At 37.8% G+C, this 22,460-nt stretch overlaps 1 protein-coding gene across 1 annotated transcript in view; it reads right to left on the bottom strand.

Annotated features, from left to right (window-relative positions):
- Positions 1-1,604, bottom strand: part of LOC106958234 (very-long-chain enoyl-CoA reductase-like) — a 13,264-nt gene extending 11,660 nt beyond the window's left edge. The window contains exon 1 of the mRNA XM_015050022.1: positions 1,363-1,604. Coding sequence (XP_014905508.1) covers positions 1,363-1,386 — 24 coding nt within the window. The 5' untranslated portion in view covers positions 1,387-1,604. The remainder of the gene's footprint in view (positions 1-1,362) is intronic.
- Between the last annotated feature and the right edge of the window lie 20,856 nt (positions 1,605-22,460).

Here is a 22,460-nt window from a genome sequence, read left to right as displayed (position 1 = left end):
TACTACAAATGCTGCTCGGCTAAAATAAATCAGCTAAGCGTTTGGCCGACAGGAACACTCATGCAAAATTAGTTTGGGCTATAAATGTTGGCGTGTACATTTGTTGATGCTTCACTTTTGCCCCATTAAATATAAACCAGAAGCGCTTGTGTGCGATTGAGTTAAATAGTGATTATGTAGAAATGTTTGTGTCAGCTTTCGCCAACCACTTTTAATGACAATTTGATTTTTATGTTAGCGTGTTGTGAACAGATTGTATTTTGTCAATCTTATGCACGAAAGTTGTTTTGACTGAAAAAATAGCAGACATCAGTTGGGTTGTATTAAAAAAAAAAAACACGATGGTAAATGTATAACAATTTTAATCTCAGCTGGTTATGCTAATGACTGGCTAATGCCAGAGACTTTGGCTAAAACCAGTTAGCCAAAGTCTAACATAAAAGCCTTTTAATTGTTAGGCTAGTGCTAGCTATGCTCAACATTCACATAAACAAGAGTTATTTACTATAAACTTTCCTGTCAAAATTTGACTGTGCAAAAATGTCACATAAGAAGTTAGCAATTTTCATTCAGAAGTAAACTTAAAAAGTAAATTTATATGGGTCAAATTCATAGTTCAATCCTGTTGTGGTCCATATCTGACCCAGGACTAGTTTAGCAGGATAAGCCTTATTGAATTATTTCAACCCAGTGGCTTTTTGTGTAATGCTATGGTGTAGTTAAATGAAAGTTTCTTGTCTTTAGAAATGTCTGTTCTCTTTAATATGGCAGGACGCTCATTGCTAGTGTCTTTTGTATGCTGAGCAATTAGTTAGCTTAGCATCTTCAAACAACAAACAAGCCTGCTCTGTTCTGAAGACAAGTACTTCCTTTAATTACATCCTCAGCAGAAGGGACACAAGTTCAAATACTTTCTCATGAAAATTGAAAAAGCTGTCACAATGACATGTTTCTCAAGAGATCAGGTTTCGTCACCCTCTAATAAACTATTTAAATAGTTGTTAATTTGCTCTCCATTTTTGCTGTTGAGCTCCTGGCAATGGCAAGGTTCCCAGAGCAAAGTTGTAATTAGCTTTAGATTGTAGGCTTGTTGCTGTTACAGAAAATTACTTGTCTTTTTCTTCATTAGTGATCATCAGACCACATGAGACATGAGTAATGTGAATGGAGAACGCAAAACCAAGACACAGTTTAGAAGGCCTATAAAGTTTACACTTTCTTGACACTGCTTACGTTTCTAAAACTGCCCAACTGTGTTTATGTACTTTTTTATTCTTAAATCTCCTTTACATTTTTTCACAAGACATGGTTCTTTGTTTTTAAAAGGTGAAGTGTCAGTAAAAAAAGTGTGCGCTGACTTACCTCAAAGAACGTGGTTCTGCTCATTGTGCTGCTTGGTTATAATTACGTCCTTTCTACACCGGCACAAAAAGAAACACAGAACAGATACTCATTCCTCTCACACACCCGGTCAGAAATAGCTCCTCTCCTTTTCAGGACAATCCCCGGACTGACCCTTATTCTTTTCAGTCCTCTCTGCCTCTCTCCCTCCCTTGATCCGAGAGGCAGCAGGACACAGAATCACAAGATGCGCTCCACACATCCTGCAGCATACGGTCTGATCCTTTCTGTTTCAGTGCTGCCGCCTCCTCCTCTTTGGAACATTGTTTTCTTTTCTTTTTTTTTCTTCTCTTAATTAAGGTGTCTTTAGAGAAAGGGCTTTACGCAAACTGGGAGAAATTCCTCTGGAGACAGACTGCTGAAGAGCAAAGGAAAGTACACAGATGTACACATATTTTATGAGACGCTCTGCAGGCATGGACTGTGTAGAAAAGGAGAATATAAAAACACAAGCATATGCCAAAATGTCAATGGTAAATGGACTAAATTTATATAGGACTTTACATTAGAGCTGCATCATCCATTTGCTCTCACATTCATAGACTTACTCACAGATCACTAAGCAACTTGGGGTTAAGTGTCCTGCATGTGGCAGGAGTAAACTGGAATTGAACCCACAAATTTTGGATTTGGGGGGGGGGGGGACTATTCTATCCACTAAGAATAGTCTAAGGCAGTCAGGTTGGATTTTTGAGGTAAGGATAGATTAATGTCATACTCAGATTTCCTCCTTTTTTTCCTTTTAATTGTGCCTACTTCAAACTTGGAAATTCACCTTTTGCTATAGTAAGCTGGATATGTTTGGCTCAGCTGGGCTAATTGGATATGGAATTTCACAGGGCGTAATGTTTGGACCACTTCTCTAGTTTATATGACTCCACTTTGTAAAAATATTAAATAAGAGGACAAATTTCTATTATGCAGATGAAAATGATCAAACTATTGGTTGCTGGAAGGAAAACTCAGCATTTAGGTTTCACAGATCAAATGAATCAGTGAATTAGAACACTGAAACGTCTTGGAGGTGTAAAAGACTGGATGCCCTACATGACATGAAACGGCTGCGTGTCATCTTTTAACCTCATCACCTTAGAACTGCTTTAGCTTCTCTCTCTCTTTACATTCAGTGTTAATGTAAAGGTTCTTGCCCTAATCTTTGATTTTTAATATTAATCTTATACAAGATAGGATTCTTGCACATCTCACATCATTATGTAATATTGCTACAATTAGTAATGCCTCTGAGAGATGCGGGGAAAGTAGGTAATGCTGTTTTAATTGTAAATTTTTTAAATTTCTTTCAACATTTAAATCTCTGAATGGCCAAAACTTGTCAAATGAATATATTTCTAGCAGAACACTTAGCTATCGATTTTAGTAATGTTGCTATAGACTGCTGGAAAACACACCAGTGACCTTTTCTCACTCTGCCATCTTTCCTCTCCATTTATTTGAAGTTATTGTTGCCAATAACGTTGCGCTCTCTCTCTCTCTTTTGATGGAAATTCTGCCGGGTCGAGTGCTTCATTGTTTTATGTTATTTTTACTGTCTTCACCGCCAGTGGGTCTAGACAAATGACCACTCACGCCAAGTCTAGTTGTGCTGGGGGCTTTTTCCTATTAATGAGCGCTTTATGATTTGTCAACTCCCGACTGCACTTTACCACAGTTGGACTGAACTGTTGTAACTGGATTTGGATGTGAGTCTGATGACAATGGAATAAATGTTAAACTGAATTAGATTCACTTTTATGGGTATAATTTATAAAATAGGGTTTTATTTTAACTTTTTCAAAGTGAAGCCATTTTGTCAGGCAGAACTTTGCAAATTACTTGTTGGCCTTTACAAGTAGGCTGGATATAAACATTAACTTTTTTTCCAAAACATTTTTTCACATTAATACAGCATATAACAGGTAGTGGACAGACTGACTCAGGTGAGTGGAATACAAATCAATCTTTCAGATTTTATACACAAAAAAAACTTAGAAAATTACCCATCATTTTCCCTCCACCTAACAGTTAAACCCTACTGTTACTATTTATCACGTACAATAAAAAAAATGCATTTAATTTTGAGCTCACGCTCATTGGTAAATGTCAAGGGGTAAGAGACTTTTATTGAAGCATTATGTAGGAGAGAGGTGAAACCTTTGCTCCCATTCCAGCACATTTGCTATAAAGACATAAATGAAAACTTAAAAGTCAGTATTTAATTCAGTTTCAGTCACCTCACGTCAACTCCAGCGCTTAATTTTAAGCTATCCATCAAACCTTTATCACAGGAATTACAACAGCTATTCTACATGACGGTCTGTTCAGTAACCTTGAATGGCCTTTTCTCCTCTCATAAGGTGTCATAGAGCGCCCTCTACTGGCGAGTTGGGTTAGTGTACCTCTGTGACTGTTGAGCTGGTTGCTGGAAGGAAAACTCAGCATTTAGGTTTCAAAGATTATAAAGCATTGATGTAATAAACTTATCTTTGTGATAAACAGACCTGTGACCATGTCTGCTTTTAAAATTCACCTGAATTTTTTATTCTTTGAAATATCTTTTTTTATTCTTTGAAATATCTTTTTAAATCAACATGGAATAATTTTTTTCTGTTTTCAAGGTGTAGCAGGAAAGGAAACTTTGCTTATTTGCTTGGAAATAAAGAGACCATTTTTTGTTTTTAGGGTTTCTGGAAACTCAGGCGCTCTCCTTTTTCGCAGCTTAGAGATTTTAAGTTGTGGATGTCGCTGCCTATGATCAAAAGTCCGAGGCCGCATCTCAGCCGGGGCCCGCCGCCTGCTGATCCCGAAGGTCATTACTGGCTTTTCCATCAAGCTCCATCACCCTCTAACCTGTGAGGGCTCCGGCTCGGGGCAGTCTGAGTTTTTCTTCTTCTTATCTCGATGTGGAGTTTGGATGGAAAGGGGCTAGAGGCTACAGCTAAACGTAATGGAGTCACTGCGGGGTGAGGGGCCGGGATGACGGCTGGGAGGAGACGTTTCCTTCTTCTCTCCCCCGCGGAGATCTGAGGCCACGACCCCGCCAGAGAAGCCTCTGTGTGCTCGTGCAATACATGCTTACCTCTGAGCCTCTGAAGTCGGACGATAAGCCGGTGGAGGCTCTGCTGAGAGGAGAAAGTTCGCGCATGATACGAGAATGAGGTCCTGTCCCCGGTTAATAATGTTTTCTCGAAATGTTGCTTTTAGCTAAAAGAAGAAACTGATGTATTTATGGGTGCCCTTGGTGAAGATGTAAAAAAATGTGGGAAAATGCAACTTTAAATTCTGGGTAGGTTTATTTAGTAGGGAAATAACTCCATAAGTCTTTGACTAACCTCCTTTTGCCGGTCAGGTAGCAGTTTCTGAGAATGATTGGAGCAAACAAATGCAGATCTTTAACTATTAATCTTTGCATCATCTTTGAAACTCTCTTATTCTAAAGGATTCATGTCTGACCAGAAATTTATTTTGGGCTGGGTAAACTTTTCATTATCATTTTGAAAGACTGTGACAATACTGTGTTTGTATTCGAAACGTCCCGGTATTAAAAGGAGTCGGGTTCCCAGGCAAAACATCATCATAACGGGGAACGGGGAAGTTTTCCACACTTCAATTTCCCTGAGAGAAAGTAGTAGGGAACATTCTGCAGTTTAAAGTGGTGGTATTATGTAAAATCTACTGTTTTGAGTTGTATGTCATGTTAAAATGTTATTCCTTTCTCAAAACATTTCTGTAGTGTTGCTTTGATTCTTTCATGCATGTTTCATGCAAACAAAGTTTTCAAGGTGCTCTGCATTAGTCAGAAAAGAGCAAAAGAATGATCGAAAACAGAAAGTGGTATAAATGCTCACTAGACAATATGTTCATGTTTATGACAGGAGGACGAACAGCTAGCCAGCAGGTAGAAAGAATCGAACAGTGGTTGGGGCGCAGCGGACCTTCAACTAATATTTCTTGGTTTGTTTTCCTGCCTCCTTTACCAGCCTGCTCATTGCGTGTGTGTTGGTGAGAAAAATGGGATTTCTCGTCAAGCTCAGTGGCCAGCGGCTAAAAGAAACTTTCCTCTATGTGATTTCATATTTATACCCCGAGGAAACAGGGAAACAGATTAGTAGTTGGAGGTTCCTATGAATCCCGATGAACTTACAAAATAAATACATAAAATACTAAATGCTAGATTTAAAAAAATAATAATAAAAAATACAAACAAACAAGCAAAACAACAAATTACTATTCCCTAACAGGTTTATTTCCCCTCCAACTGACTGAATGTAGTTTATGTGTTTCCACACATTGTTTCCTGGGGGACCAACAAGTCCATCAACATCTACAACTGTTAAACTTGCATATTTATTCCAGCGTGCACTTTAAGACCTCAATGTAAGTTTTCCATGATCGTCTATGCATAATAAACCACTACTATTATCTGCCTGAAATGTATATATATATATATATATATATATATATATATATATATATATATAAAAACAATAATAATAATAATATAAAAAATCTTATAATTTCACTTTCCCAAAACACACTTATCTCTTCACACAGCAGATTCTCCTTAAGCTGATTTGCAGTGCACCATTTTCATGACGATGAAAAAGCTAGATGCCCCGCAGCAGTTCTACCACCTGGTTCCCACGGGAACCAGGAATCCTGAGCTTGAAGGGTTACAGCAGCGTGGACTGGAATCCAGATAAAGCAGCCAGGTGGAGCACCCGAAGTGCAGCACTATGCTTCGCGTCGAAGCGGCTGCTCTGCACTGGCATTTATTTATTAATTACCTGATTCAACATTTACTCTCCCTTTCACGCTGCGGCGTGGCTGCTGCTGCAAATTGCAATCTGCACAATAATCTGCAACTGAGAGATTTTGTATTACTTGAACACGGTCCACTGCACACTCTTTGATTGTGTGTTTTTTGGGGAGTGGGGGGGGGAGGTGTTTCCAGTGCAGATGATGTTCTGCCAGCAGGGGGCGATAGTGACACAGCGCCTTGGGTAAAGGTGTTCAGAAAGATGGCGCACTGGCACAGCGAGCATCCATTAAATAATTTTTTGAAACAGATTTTTTAGATTATTCAGCCTGCCTCTTGTTGTTGCTGAAATGGAAATACAGAATGTTCTGAACTGAATCTGGAGAACAAAGGACTAAAGTTCTGCTACAGGTGCAACAAAGTCGGATGTAGTTTATTTTTTAACAAGTACAAAGATTATATCTGTCATAAATCCTGATATTCACACTGTATCCACACATGGATACAGTGTGATAATGTTATAACAAAATAAAATCCAGTCAGGTCTACTTTTATTTTAACTCTAAAAAAGTTTAATTTTTTATTTTATGATAGCCCTTAAATTTTATATATATATATATATATATATATATATATATATATATATATATATATATATATATATATATATATATATATATGTGTGTGTGTGTGTGTGTATGCATGTATTCTAACAATTTAATGTTAAATGAATACATTTATCTATCGATGTGCTAATTGACCAAGCTGGAAGTTAAAACTTACAATAAAAGCTAATTTCCCCTATTTTTGAATGCATCTTCAAGGTAAAGTAAGGTCATTTTATTCATCTAACACATTTTCAGCAACAAGGCAATTCAAAGTGCTTTAGTTTTTGTAATATAAAGAACATTCAGCACATTCAGTGCAAAAGTATTTGCCGCCTTACAGATTTTTTTATTTGTTTTTCAAAGTTAAAGCCTTTTTGGTCACATACAAAAGTTTCGATCAAACAAATCTTTAACAGAAAAAGCTATCCTGAATAAAGACAAAAGGCAGATTTCATATGAGAATTTATTACACTAAAGGAAAATCGATATCAGAATCCACCTGGGTCTATGTGAAAACATAACTTGACTTGAAATTCTATTGTCTGGTTAGCATAATGCTAACCAGGTTAGCACAACGTCTAGTTAGCATCAGGCTAACCAGACAAATTACCTGTTTTCTTTGGGAAAATATTATTTCTAAATCATGCTTTGAAATATTAATCCATCAAACACGCTAATGAGACAGAAGCTGTCATGGATATTATGATCTGAAACATGTCTTCACCATGTTAAAACAGTTAAAACACTAAAGACTGACAGTATTCCCTCTCAGGGTCTCCTCACCTTAAGTGTCCTAGAGCTTTGCTAAATAAACATTCATAAAAGATTAAACAAAAAAAAAAGATTAAAGTAAAGGTTGGGGAGAAAAATCAGAAGGCAAAAGACAAGCTCTTGAAATAAATAAATGAGGTTAAATAAAATCGCTGTAGGCGTTTCTTAGTCATCGTCTGCAAAATAAATCAATAACTGAAAACAAAAAACAATACAATACAAGCGTGTTCAACATCTTTGGACCTTATGAAACTCAGGGAAGCAACACCAGTAGATGACATGGAACCTCAAATTATCAGTGGCTGCCTTTCCACTAGTTTGCAAAACTTTGTCAATATAACAACCAGATATTGCCACTGGTGCAATCGAAGAAGAAGAAGAAAACAGGAAGTAGTTCGAGGACGATGGCATAACGTTTTTTTTTTTAATGACTCATCAGGTGGACAAACTTATTGGTGTGTGATTTTAATTGGGTTTCTTATTTAATGGAAACGCTGCGATTGCAAAATTGTATTGTTGCAACATTAGCGGAATATTGACAAATGTTTGCGAACATGGCCACAATGTATCACCTTTTTATATAACCAAAATTAGTTTCTGTTTGTCTCATGAAATCTTGTAATTTTCCAAGGAAAAATATTTGTGGCTTTTAATAAGATATAAGGCATAATAAATAATAAAAATAATAATACAAGCCTGAAAGAGATGCTGTAAGAGAGTTGTTTTCTGCACTAACTTACTGATTTAAAATAACTTTTCACTATTACTATAAATTATTCAGACGCACCTTCCAGATACACCTTTTATTGTTTCTCTCCGGCTAGTGAAATATGTTATTTAGAAATTCTCTTTTAAAGTTCTCCACTGAAAATAAAATAAAAAAAATGTTGGGGAACTGTACAAAGGATAGGTGCTCTAATGCACCTTCTGAGGCAAAAAGCAACCTTTCAGTCTAACTAGAATACTAATGGGGTTCTTAAAAGAAGGACCATGAAATTCTGCGAATCTGCAACTTTAATCAGACTATAACTCCAAAGACAGCATCAAAATTATGGTCAAAGCAAAACCAGAAACCGGTTAAAACCAGATATTCACATATGGTGCCCAAAACAAAAAAGAAAAACAGATAGCCCTTTTATTTCTTAATGTCAGACATTAGGTCAATTAGGAAAGTATTTCAAAAGTATTTCTTTCTATCTTTCTTTCAATCAATCAATCAAAGTTAATTTGTATAGCACATTTCACCAAAAAGGCCGTTCAAAATGCTTTACATCATAAAAAACACCATATAGGCCACATTAATGAGGAATACAATTTTCTAGAGACTGAGATTCTACTCATAGTACACCTTCAAGAAATATTGTCATTCTTGGATGATGATCTCATGCCTTTGTAAGCTTCTGATAGGTTATTTTACAATATGTGTGTTGAATGGAGCCATACCTTCACGAATATATTTTAAGACAACCAACACCTTGGATACATGTCGCCCTTGGGGATTTATTGAAGTGAATGGTGGCCCTTGTGTTCATCCTTGGGTACAATTTCCATATTCCTGAATGCGTCACAATTACAAGCAAGCATCACTGGCATGGGCTACACATCGTTGAGAAGGGAAACAGGTTCAGTTCTCCACAGAAGAACTTGTTTGACCCCAGAAAGAGAGGACTGTGTAAAGATACCGACTGAAATGGTTGTCCCCGATCATTGTTACATTTGGTTACTTTTGGTGAGGACACTTTCCCATTTTTAAATTGGTTGCACTGCAATGTTCTGTGGGTGTTTAACTCCAGGAGAAAAATTGATGGTATCATGAGGAAAGAACATTACATTGAAGCAACATTTCAAGTTGAAACTCAGGCTTAAGTGGGTCTCCCAAATGGGCAGTGACTGTACTTATACAACACTAATTGCAAAGTCACGTAAAGACACCAAAGTCAATATTTTTGGGTAGCCGTCACAAAGCCCTGATCTCAGGTTCAAAAAAAAGAATTACAAGCAGAGCTGAGAAAGTGAGCAAGAAAGTCTACAAACCTGAGTCCAGTTATACCAGTTCTGTTAGAGGGAATGGGCCAAAACTCCAGAAACTCTTTCAATGAGCTTGTGGAAGGAGCTCTAAAATGCTCTACATTTTAAAAAGTATTTCTACCAACTACTAGGGAAATATATGGAATGCTTGAATGAATTCTGCAATTAGCAAACTGTAAAGGGCTACTCTGTAGTAAAGTACTCTGGCATACTTTACTACGCCAGAGTAAAGTACTCTGGCGTACTTTACTATACGCAGGTTCTCGCGTACTCAATGCGGACACAAAGAGAACATCTGCCAAACACATCGTCTGTGAAAGGTAAATTTTTACCACGTACATGTACTCTGGGTTGCACAGAAATTACTCAAGTAAAAAACTATCCTCACATCAAATTGTTTTATATGCAATACCAAGCTGATAAGGTTGAGAACTGTCGCAAGGACACACAGTATACACTGTCAGTCTTTGACGTACTGAAAGGTGTGCGGTGGCTGTCCTGATAGAGAAGAAACAGAGTTGGGTGCCCAACTAGTTAATCAAACTTGCTAGTATCTATTCAGATTGCTGGAAATGAGGGAATGTGTCTCGAGAAATGTAGGCAATTGGTCCACTCGACTGTGAAATCTCCGCGGACCGTTTGCGCGGAGTCACTGCAGCTCACTGAACATGAACTGTACATCCAAGTGTGTGGGAGCCTTAAGTCAACTGGAAGTTAATCCAAAACAACTCTAGGTGGAGGAGGCCATACTGACAATGAATATGACTGAGTCATGTAGCCTTAAACATTTTCTACACAATCGTCATTTGATCTCATCTTCATGTCTATCATATCCAAACAACTCACCCAGCCAAAACTGTGTCTGCTGTTAACAACGCCGAAGTCTGCCGCCCAGCAAAGATGATGGAAATGTTTCACCACATTACCCACCACAGATAGAAGGCTCTTATAAAAAGGGGTGTCACATGCTTTTTGTTGTCATGTCAGCGCTGTATAAAAGACATACTCCCTTGGTGGGCAAGACACTTGAAGCAATAAGTCAACATGTTTCTTTGTGTCAGTAAAACGTAATACATCATTGTTTTCATTGGTTCTGCTCACAAGACGCCTGAACAGATGGTAAAGCAGTCTGCCTCACTGAGAGCTATAATAAAAGTTTGATTAACTCCAGCAAAGTCTCTGTGAGGATCCTCTCTTACCTGTCATGAGGTTTTTAGAATTCATCTGTGCGCTCTCTTATTTCAGACTTTTTTTTTTTTATTGTTGAACACAACCTTGGCTGTCATTTATTGCTTTGTGAACTAAGATTTGATTCTTTGTGGATTTGTGCTCATTAACTCAAAGTGTCTGACAGGTGGTTAATATGTTCAATGGATATATTTCTAAGATGCTTTGTGATTTACCAATGATCATGTTGGTCTATTACAAGATCCAGTTCCCTTGGAAACTCCGGTTCTTTGCTTTCATGCCAATGTGTTGATGTCATGTTTCACCATCTTAACTTAATTAATTTTCAGCATGTCTTCATAAAACAAAGAATCTCTCCTTTCTCCTTTATAACATGTTACCTTTCCCTTAAAGAAAAACATGCAATGTGTTTCATATATCATTAAAACAAAATCTCTCGAGATTATCTAACAGAACAACCTTCAAGACAGACATCTTTTGAAAATTAAAATTACATCAAATAATGAGATGGAAGTAAAGCACTCCCAATAAATGATCTCAACACATATATTTTTTTATTTTGTTCTCTTGCTTGAAGCAGGCAGACTTTTTTTCATTTTAGTAATTTCCCATCAAACTTTCCATTTATGTACATTTACAAAAAAAATTGTAAGGGTGTAACATCCACCTCTCAAGATGATACAATATACACTACTGACTATTACAGGACAAGGCCTGATAATATTTTAGAAATTTTGGGGAAAACTAAGATTTTTTTTAAATGACTTCATAAATCAAAAATGGTGCTTTTAAAAATCAGTCATGATTGAATAATAATCCAGTCGAGTTCATCTATTGGGATTTTACGCTTGTGGTTCTTACAATCTTTTTTTTTTTTTCATAATGGAAAACAATGTCTCATAAATCTAAATTTATTGTAAAAAAACACTTCATCTATGAAAATATTTTTTGTTAAACAGCCCTTCAGTTTAGAGGACAGTAAGCAGCTAACGATTAGCTGTTAGCTAACAATTAGCATGTTGCAGTATTCTCAGTTTGTTTACATGTAGGCCATATCTTGTCTGTCACGGTATTCTTTTATCATACCGAGTACACAAAATGCTACAAGACAACCACTTTAAGGTTTGTGTTTGAGGTAATGTTTTAGATGAAGTCTGAAGCTGCTTTGGTTTATAAGTCGCAGCTTCAATCTGAGTCGATTTTTCCATTGTACGGCGTTTAGATTAAGAAGTCAAAATGTTCAGTCTGTGTAGGTTTTTCGGCAAAAAATTTTGGCTGCATATATTCATTGCTCAACTTTTCAGTTTGAGTCGATTTTTCAGCTTGTTATGGCCAGCGAATCAAACGCTGATTTGGACATTTCAGTGAAAACAGGAACGTCGGCGGATTATGATCTGTAAACACCACTATGTCAGTGCCACCACTTAAATAAACATCAAAATGTTTTAGGGCTAAGATCAAAGCAAATGTCTCCATCTCAATCACAGAGTAGTTCAACTGATGCTTATTGAACTTTTTTGGAAAATAGCTCACTGGCCTGCCAATCCCCAGATCGTCAGTATGTGTAAGGACAGCTCCAGCAGCCACGTGACTGGCGTCCACATAAAGCTGGAACGGATGTTTAAGACGTGGTGCAGCCAACACCGGAGCAACACTGAGGAATCTTTTCACCTGCTCAAAAACCTGTTGACAAAGTGTAGACCGTTCAAACTTTACATCTTTACGCAGCAAATTTATCAGAGGCACCACAACAGATGAGAAGTTTCGACAAAATCATCTGTAATATCCCACCAGCCAAACGCATTAGCTCCTTCTGTGTAGCTGGAACAGGAAACTGCTCTACCGCCTGAACCTTCGCTGCCACAGGGCGGACCTCATCTTGGCCATCCACACGACCTAAATAGGTAACAGTCGCCCTTCAAAACTCACATTTGGCCAGGTTGACCGTTAACCTCGCCCCGCCAAACGAGTGAAAAGCTCCCGGATGCGCTCCACGTGCTCTTCCCACGTGTCCGAGTACGCCACAACGTCATCCAAGTAGACCGCACAACCAGTCATGTCACTAACCACTCTGTTTATTAGTCTTTGAAACGTCGCTGGCGCATTTCTCAGACCAAATGGCATCACCGTGTAAGAATACAAGCCTGTAGGCATAACAAACGCAGACACTTCACGTGCGTGCTTTGTCAATGGCACCAGCCAGTAACCCTTTAAGAGGTCAAATTTACTAACATTTTTGAAACTTTGGGTTCCTCGTGAGTCTTTTCTACATAATCCCTAAGATTTAAGTATTTTATTTTACTGTTCTATTTATTCTTGCCTGTTTTTTTTAATTGTTCTTTTCCCCCTCTTTTCTCTTAACGGTTGTGAGGTGACGTGGAGTGGAGGAAGAAATCAAATGTAGCTAAAGCTAAACACTAACTTCACCAGGCAGTGTGTGAGACTTTAATGCTAGATGGAGTTAATGTAGGCAAGATGTATTGTCACATTTTGATATGTGATCATGTTGCATCCCTGGTAAAGAGACTTTTTAAAACTGGAGGCTGATATTAATATCATAACTATTTCTTTTTTAAGTGCCGGAAACGTTGCCCTTTCACAGTCTCTTCCGACCGAACCTTGTGTTTTGGGTGGGCTAGAAACGGTCTTTGTCTAAAAACATTACTCATTTTGAACTAGTCAACAATGACGCAGTAATGGAAGGTGAAGTGTTTGTGTGGTGAAGAGACAGGATCCCCCAACAAAGCTAAAGTGCTTCCGTTAAAAGGGGGGAAAAAAGGAATAAGCTTTGCTATTCTTTTAGCATTTTCTTTCTTAAATTGTTTTACTTACAAAGGTGTTTATGTCAGGCCTACATGGTGCAGTTCAAAGACTCTTATACCTAAAGCTGTGTAGTGAGACTGAATCTTGATAAAGAGAGCAGTTCAGTTGTCTTGAAGCAAATAGATAATCATGGTTAGCTCCTTATCTTCCTTTGCACTGCATCTTACAGATTTTTATCTCTTTTCTCTATATGTTTAATCAATTCACAAGGATTCTGTTGTCTCCTGCTTGCTTTTGAGTCCAAACAGTCATGATGCTAATAGTTTTTTTTAATATCTTGAGCAATGGCATTATATCATTTAACTTTTAGACAACAGAAGTCAGGAGCTGAAGATCACTTTACAGTTTTAGTCACATGAACACCGCCTGCCAGCATTTTGTTTGGAGAAAACAAAAGTTCAACTTATTCTACGACTGTTTTATGAAAGGTTTTGACATGACATTATTCTGTTCATAATTTCTGCTGTGTTGAACCCTGACTTTCTCGTTTGTCCTTCAGGCTTCTCTACCACAGCAGCCCACAACTGCATATTGTTGGTCAATCCATCAATAAGGTCTTATTGTGGTCGTCTTTTTCTCTCCCTTGCCAACCTATATTAGAAATCCTTCGTTCCATAATAGCCACTATCTATTCTCTGAACATGTCCACATAATCTCAGGCCTGTCGATCTAATTTCAGACCTGCCTTTTCTGACATTTTCATTTCTGTGCTGAGGAACCTAACAGCTTCAAGTCCTGCCATCTCCACTGCTGACTTTTATGTGACTTTACATCACAGTGGATTTCACCTTCCATTTTTCTCCCTGACTCCTGTCTGTCTCCGCCTGCACTCTCTCCTCTCGCTGCATTTTAAGGATAATCCCAGGTATTTAAACTCATCCCCTCTTCATTACCTTTCCTCCTGGTGGCTCCATTGTTCCTCCTGTCTTCCTCTCAGTCTTGCTTCTTTTAACCTTCATTCCCCTTTTTCTCAAGAGTATGTGTTTGTCTAGACTCTCTTTCACCTGCTGAACCTTTGATTACAGATCACGATGTCATCTGCAAACATGGAGGATCCTCCCCGATTTAATCTGCCATGCTGTCCATCAACATGCCAGTAAGTGAGAAATTCACATTCACGACTTTTCGGTTTTGCTTATCTTAACATCTTGACAGCAACGTTTTAAAATTTGTTTTGTTCTTCAAAAAAAAAACAAAAAAAAAAACAAACAACTTTTCAGTTGGGATTTTGTAAGTGTCTCTCTCTATGAAGTGACTTACAGGTTCAAATCAAATTTCACTTAAAATAGAAATAACATTTCTTTTACAACAAAAAAGAAATTTGTGATTTAAAGGCTGAAACATACGTTCCACCGCAAGACAAATCCCAGCCAACAGAATCCACATAAAGAATAATAATCAAACAGTGGGATTAATTTATGGTCCAATTTGATCTCAGTTTTGTGAAGAATGACGTAAAAAAACCAAAGAAAACAAAAACAAAGAAAGGCTTCTCCCATGACCATAGCCTGGTGTAATTATCACTCCTGTTGGCTTAGTACAAATATTGAGCAGGACGGCGTTAGCTAAAAACACCGATGGTTCAATTAGATCAGTAAACAGTCATCATTGTTCTTAAACTGTTTGCTCAAGGGATCCCTGCTGTGTACATAAAGGTCCACTCAGCAGCAGCTGCAGCGTGATGACTGCCAGTTCAAACAGCAGGATATTTTTTATTCTCATCGAGGACGACAGATGTGCGTAATTTATGGCTGGTATATGAAGGGGGGGCTACACATTTCTTACGTCAACAGTGCAATATTTTTTCCCATATTTGGCTTTTGTTTCATAGTTATCAAGACCTGGAAAGACCCAGGTTTAATTCATAGCATTCTTTCCCATTCTTCGTAGGAACCCTGTACATATAAATGCATCACATGTGCTTATTGGGGCTTTAGGGAAAAAAGATTAAATCTAAGACCTTGATCTAGAAGGGCTTATGCCGCATGTAAGCAGGCAATGAGATGTTTTGCTCCTCTGACTGCCTCGTTAACTAAGCACCACCAGGGAGAACACCTAGGTGTTGAACCGCCAGGAAGGAGCCTCAAGTCAAAATAGGGAAATGGAAATGACCTTCTGGGTAATAACATGCAGTGTTCGGTAAAGGTCAGGGGCAGAGAGGCAGGAAAGTGGAAAGCGTGGGGGAGAGGGGAAAAGCGAAACCATCGGTAAAAGGTTCTGAAGATTGTGGATTACACCAAGAGAGGAGCAGAAAAGGCGACGGGGTTGCAAAGAGGCAAAGCCGTCCGCGGGTGGAAGCAGACTATAAAGAGGCAGACATCAGATAAGAGACAGAACAACAAGACCACGTTAATGGATAACTTCAGGATTCTATTAGTGGACAATAAAAGGGATGAGATGCGGGACGAGGGCAACAACGTACGTGAAGAAATAGCAGACAAACTGCAGATAAAAATCGATAAACGTGTGCCAAGGAAATGGAAGTGGGCAGACTGGGAGACAAACAGCGAAGGAAAGGCTGCAGGAAAAACTAATCAAACTATCAAAATAGAAAAACGTTACTTTCACACTTTAGAGGATGTCTCACACTTTTTTTTTCTAAGGAATTACCACATGCTCACTTAATTACTACGCTTAAACGATGGGGAAAATTCAGAAGCCGTCAGAGAAGAAAGTTACCTTCGCCACTTTACAAGGCTTTCCTGTATTTAGCCATGAAAATCGTCTAAACATGAATCTTTCATTCAGTTCATCCTCTCACTAGGATTTTGGTTTGTGTTAGGTCACCTGGTCAGTAAGGTGAGTTTTTTTCTCTTTTGATTTGGCCTGTTGAAAAGGAAAAAAAGTGTTAAACCTGAGCTGTTAATGTTAAAAATGTTCCTTGTGTTGTTTCTTTCATCGTTTTTACTTTTAGCCATGAGTGGTTCTTTGCCAATATGGAGGCCCTGAGCCGCATAATACAATAATTCAGTTCAAACAAATAAATGAAAGAAAATTACCTAAAGTAATGAACTTTTTTGCTGTCAAATGCCTAAAGAAACTATTAACCTTGATAAACTAAAGAATATATGCCAGGTGAAGACAACTGAAAAATTTTTTTAAAGATTTTTTCTAAATTTTAAAACCGACTTGCTAAAGACCCACTCCAAGACAGGAGTTCGAACTCAGATTGACCTTACTGTGTATTTTTAGTAACTACGCTTCTGCAAGTTTCCATTTCTAATACAGTGACACCAGTACAATGTTCAGTGTTAATTAGTCTCATGATTGAAGACGTTTTATGATTATTGCTTCATGAATATGAAGGACGATACTCATTTAGCCTTAATGTTTCAAAATGACAGTCACAATTATAAACAGAAGATCTAAAACAAACACTAAATAAAGAAAGTGGCATGGTGTCACTGGTAAAAATGTTAATTATTAGGTCAAATAAGAAAAAAAAACCCAATTGAAATCTCATCTCTTGTGTAATTTTTGGTTGGATTCATGTGTACAATTTGTCTTATTATATGGCAAATATACTATATATTGACAATTTACACACAATCTTTTGAGTGTTTAGAAAATCTAAGTTGAAACTTTGCTGTTAATTTTTTAGTAATTATTATTTTTTTTCCATTACTTCACCTAAGGAGATAATTTTTGTTCTAAGTTTGTCCTCCTTCACCATAACTTTACATGCAGCAGCTTTCTATTTAACCCCTCCGCTTTACATTCCTGTGGAACTCAAGTTAAAGCTGTAATAATATGAGCGTCAGTAGGTCTTAATAAAATGCTGTTGACATGTGGCAGTGGGTCAGCCTGGTTGATTTAAAACGGCGGACCAATGCTTCTGCATGTTTTGGCCCATTAACTACAAATTGCTTGAACTTTACACAGCGGTGAACCGTTTTCCAAAGCAAAGCTTGTGGTTCCAGATTGACTTATTTAATATTAAATGCTCATTAATTTTAAGATGTCTTGGAATATTTCACAAAAGATCTGAACATAGTGTTGCAAGCTTCTTTATTTTTCTTATTCTTTAAAAGAGATGCAATATGGAAATGTTCTAGTGATGATGTGTTTCATCTGATTTACAAGCCCGTTATATTTAAGGCTCAAATTTATTCCTGTATGAACTCAACAGCTCAGAGTTTGCTCTGTTCTTCAGCATTTTGGAGACAGAGCGTTGCAAACGGAGAACACAGAAAGTCAAGTCAAGTGTAGTTCATTGTGTTTATGCATTATTTTATCCTGTGTTGAGGTCAGAGGTCATCGCCATAGTGACTCAGCCTCAGCACATAGTAGTGAACAGCATAGTGCCTAACAATCACAGCCAAAGGTTTGGAGATTGTCAGAATTGCATTCACTCTAGGTTTCAGTAAAGACTGATCAGATCAAATGTCCTTCATGAAAATTTATTCAATCCAAAAACTCTCAATTACACCGATTTTTTAAATAATTTGTTTTAGCACTGCATTGATATTATTGTCACCTCAGCAGGACGGAGCAGCTAATACCGCGCTGTCGTTCTGATGAAATAGGAGAACCAGGCTGGTTGCTTTAAAAGGGGATTGATGTTTGAAATCGTTATATTTTCTTTCCCACCCGACTGTGGGTTCTAGCTCCGAGGAAATCTGCGCTGTAATCATCGTTTGCTTCAAAAGCACTTCAAAGGCGTGATCGGGAACTTCAAAGAGAAAGGATTTAGCTGCTGTGAAGCTCGAGGGTTCCCGAGAAATTCCCACGAGAGCCCAGACCAACACCTAAAGTCCCTGAGAACGAGCAGCATGGCACTCAGTGACACACGCAGACCCCTGTTCATCATTTATTACAGCTCAGAGGAAGCACAGAGTTCACCACAGAGAAAAAACTTTTTAAACTATGGACTCATGTTTAGCAATAATTTTTTTATTTTTTTTGCTTGCACAGAAAATTTTGGGACTAAAAAGAGTCCTCTCTCCAAGAAGACATCATAAAGTAACTGAAAGTTTTCAAGACATGTCCTAATTGGACTGCACATATTGAGGTAAAGTTATTTTCTCTCATTAATCTTACATGAAGAAATTGAACAGCGAAATCTGTAAATTTTTGCTATGTGTGTATCTAGATATTCTCTTCAAATTGAAACAGAATGTTTGACCAGGTGATGTAATTATGCTAATTGCTATTTGAGATTTTACTTATTTAAGCCTCTTTGTTACATACTCTGCAGTGCGTTGCATGGCGAAGGAAGTGTTTTTGTCGCAGTTGTGGAAAATACACAAGTTTCGAATCCAGCTTAAAAAATGTTATTGAGAAACTTGAGGGTTTTTTTTTTCCTGAAGTTGCCATGTTTCCATTAGGCAAATATATTTTTGTCATTACAATTTTGTGCATTGTCGACAGTCTAGCATTTCCATACAAGCACTTTAAGTGTGACCAAATCCCAATACACAACAGTTATCTTCACAACTTTCATAAAAACTGTCATTCAGACATTGATGGCTGATTTCTTTACACATTATAGACATGATTAAGTATTCCTAAGTTACTCTGAATTTCATGATTCCTCCCCCTGTGAGACAAAAAAAAAGGTCAACTTGGAATTGAAATAAAGGCAGATTCATATCTTTGTAAAAATCCGTCAGAGCCTGCTTGAGTATGCTCACTGCAGTGTGGGTGCTGACTGGCACTAGCACATGTAAATTCTGCTGAGCCGAGAGAATGCCAGCATAATTATTTCAAAAAGGAGGTGCTCAGTGATCCAGAGGTTATTGGCATGTCGATTGAGTGTCCTCCCCATCGCGACAGCTACTGGACTTTAGTCACACGGACAAGTTTTAGGGCTCACCTGAGTTTGTGGTTCTACCTGATTGGGTGCTGATGTCAGCACCCTTCGTCCTTTGGGTCTGACACTAAAAGCTCGATGTGCGATCGCCGGAGGCTGTTCCATGTCTTGGGATTTGTTCTGTACTGTTGTCCTTTTCCATGCCAGAAAGAAAAAAAACGTCCACCAATTCCAAATCAGCCATAGTTTATTCAGTAAGCAAAGAGACGCTCTTGATGTTTCTGCACTCGATGAGACGACATTTATGTCTCCTTGAGATGAGAGTTCATCTTACTTGGTTCTTGTACACTTGACAACTGTCAGTGTTTGACATTGCTGCTTCAGACAGGATGTGGGGGTGAATATAAACTTCAGCAGAAAAGGGAAGTGTTTTTTTTTTCCTTTCAGAAAAGTTTCAGTCTCAATTACATGAGGTGTTCAGAGGCTGGTGTCCATCTACGGTGGTTATCAGGCGAGAGGCAGCGTACACCCTGCTAGGGGTTATCACATGGCAACATGGAGATGGATGACAGAGTATAGCTGTTAGGGCCATTGTAGAAAATAAAGAGAAAAGAACAGTAAATTTCTGCCAAAAAATAAGGAAATATCAATTTGAAAATTCAAAATTTTGCTAGAAAACTCTGAAATTTTGAGACTGACAGTTTAAAGAAAAAAACTGGGACATTTCTGAGTTTGAAAAGTTGAAAATATTCAATTTCTTGAAATTTTTTCAAGAAAATTTCTGAGATTAATATAAAAAAATGTCAGTATTTTCTAGCAAATGTAAAATTTTTGAAACTCAAACATTTCCAAGTAACATTTAATTCAGTTAATCTTAATTTTTTTGTGAAAATTGACTCCTTTTTTCTGTCTTAAATGATCCTAATTCATCCTTTTTTACTAGGAAATGTGGCTTGACTTGGCTCAATTCTACTCTTCAAATTTCAGGTGGATTTCCATTGCAGCTTCGTAACACCTCTGGTGCGGAGCATGGTTGCATATAAAAAGTACTTGCTCCTTGGATATTTTACCATTTTATTGCTTTAAATAAATGAATGTAAGTCAGTGAGTCCATGACAACACTAGTTGCATGATAAAAGTTAACAGGTAAACAAAAAAAAAGACAAAACTTTTAAATTCAAAGTGAAACGTAATTTCTGCAACTATTGCTACAAAGAAATTTGTTTTACATAAAATAAGAAAGTGCACAACACTCTTTAAGTCAGAAGATGCACATTTGGCTGCAATCACAGCATGGAGTCTATGTAGCTTGTTCTCAATCAGGCTTGCTCATTTAAAACCAAATGTTTAACCTTTCAGGTTTCTTTTAAATGGACAGAGAACACAAACAAAAGGTAGAAGAATAAAGTTTACATCCATTGCCAGTCTATTTGTGGTTGAAGGATGCAATCACATGAAATTGTTGCTTTTACGTTGGTCAAGAAACCATGAATCCGAGTGGAAAAGTCGGAACCCCGCTCTGAAAATGCAATACGGATACTCTATTTAAAAATGCAACTGTATAAATAAACTGTATACTCTCACATTTAAAGTTAATGTCTCATTGAATAATTCACACACACAGTACTGCACAGCTTCTCAAGTTGATTAATTTTAAAACTACTCCATTCATCCCAAAGGGAAATTAAACTGTGTAGAAATGTTCAACTAAGCAACATTTCTTTGAAGAATGCCTGTAGAGACAGAAACGTCTGTGGGCAGGAGGGGTTGCCTGTTGTGGTCATTGTGTATTCTAGCAGATCAGAGGAAACCTATCGAGAATGCTCAGAGCTTTTCTGTATTTTATGAAGCACATTTGTTTGCACAACCATCTCCAGAGCAGTCCCCAGAACAGAATCCATTTGTTGAGGTTTTTTCAAAGTCCCAGCTCTGGTTATTGGACTCCTCAGAACAAGACCTTCGGCATCTTGCTACAAACATTGAAGGATCCAAGTTTCCTCTTTATCCTCTTGTGTAAGGCCTCTCTGTTGCTTCTTCTTCGTTGGTTTTCTAGGAGGTGTACCCCGAGATAGTTATAACCTCCACAATCTCCACTTTTTCACTATGAAGCAAACAGTGTTTGACATTTTCCTCCGTCGCCTTAAGTCTACATTTATCTCTCTTCTTTTTTGTTCACATTTAAGATAAGATTGTTTCCCACACTATGCCACAAAGTGTTCCCTCAGCCCTCTGTACTCAATGCCTTGTCCTTTTTTGATTCCTGGCAAAGTTGTCGGAGTATTTCCGTACATGAAACATTCCATTTCCCTTCGGCGTTATGAACGTGTCTCTGAATTACGTTGAATTTGAACTGACTGCGGCTTTGTACCCTCAGGTCTTGGCGTTATGTGAAACAGGGACCTTCTGTTGTTCAGACAAAAACACAAGATGTCAACGAGCCTGAGTGGCTCCAGGACTGTCACGCTTCATGTTAGGTTGCACCACAGAGAGGCTCATCAAGTCAAACAAACCCTAAGGCCACATGTTGGTGCAGATTCTCAGCCTACCAGGTATTCCTAGTTGCTTAAATACAAGGCAGCTAAATCTCTTGTCTTGATCCTTAAGGGTATTTCAACTCCCATGAAAAGATTCTTTAGTTTTAATCAACTCAGGGGATTGCTTGGACTTTTTGGGTGGATGATGCTCCTTCAGACAATAGAGATTCTGTTTACAGCTCTCTTAGTGGAGCCTAATAGATTTTTTTTTTTTTTTTACATTTTATTGATTTTCTTGGAAGGCACTCTACAGTAATTCATTTAATCTGGGAAATAATCACTGGATGGAAGGATAAGGCAAGATAGAAAGCATCCCACTAATGTGCTATTTGCGTGATATCCAAGTGTGAGTTTTGTTAAATATGATTTCAACTGAGATTAGTGGACCAGAGTTTTATGTCTGATCATTTGTATTTTTTAAAATGTTTTTTTAAAGCATTTCTTGTCCTGGACTTTCCAATATTACTCTTTGATTTGTCGTCAGATGCCGCTTTGTGGTTGTCGATTCAGTCAATGAAGCATGTCTTTTTGTTCCTCACAAGTTGCGTTTCCATTACAAATAAGCTTAAAACTTTGTCTATATTCCGTTGATGTTGAAC

This window comes from Poecilia latipinna, unplaced genomic scaffold, assembly GCF_001443285.1.
Source record: "Poecilia latipinna isolate Pla-1442-1.1 unplaced genomic scaffold, P_latipinna-1.0 Scaffold972, whole genome shotgun sequence".
Lineage (NCBI taxonomy): Eukaryota > Metazoa > Chordata > Actinopteri > Cyprinodontiformes > Poeciliidae > Poecilia > Poecilia latipinna.
This window is presented reverse-complemented; position numbering and strand designations above follow the sequence as displayed.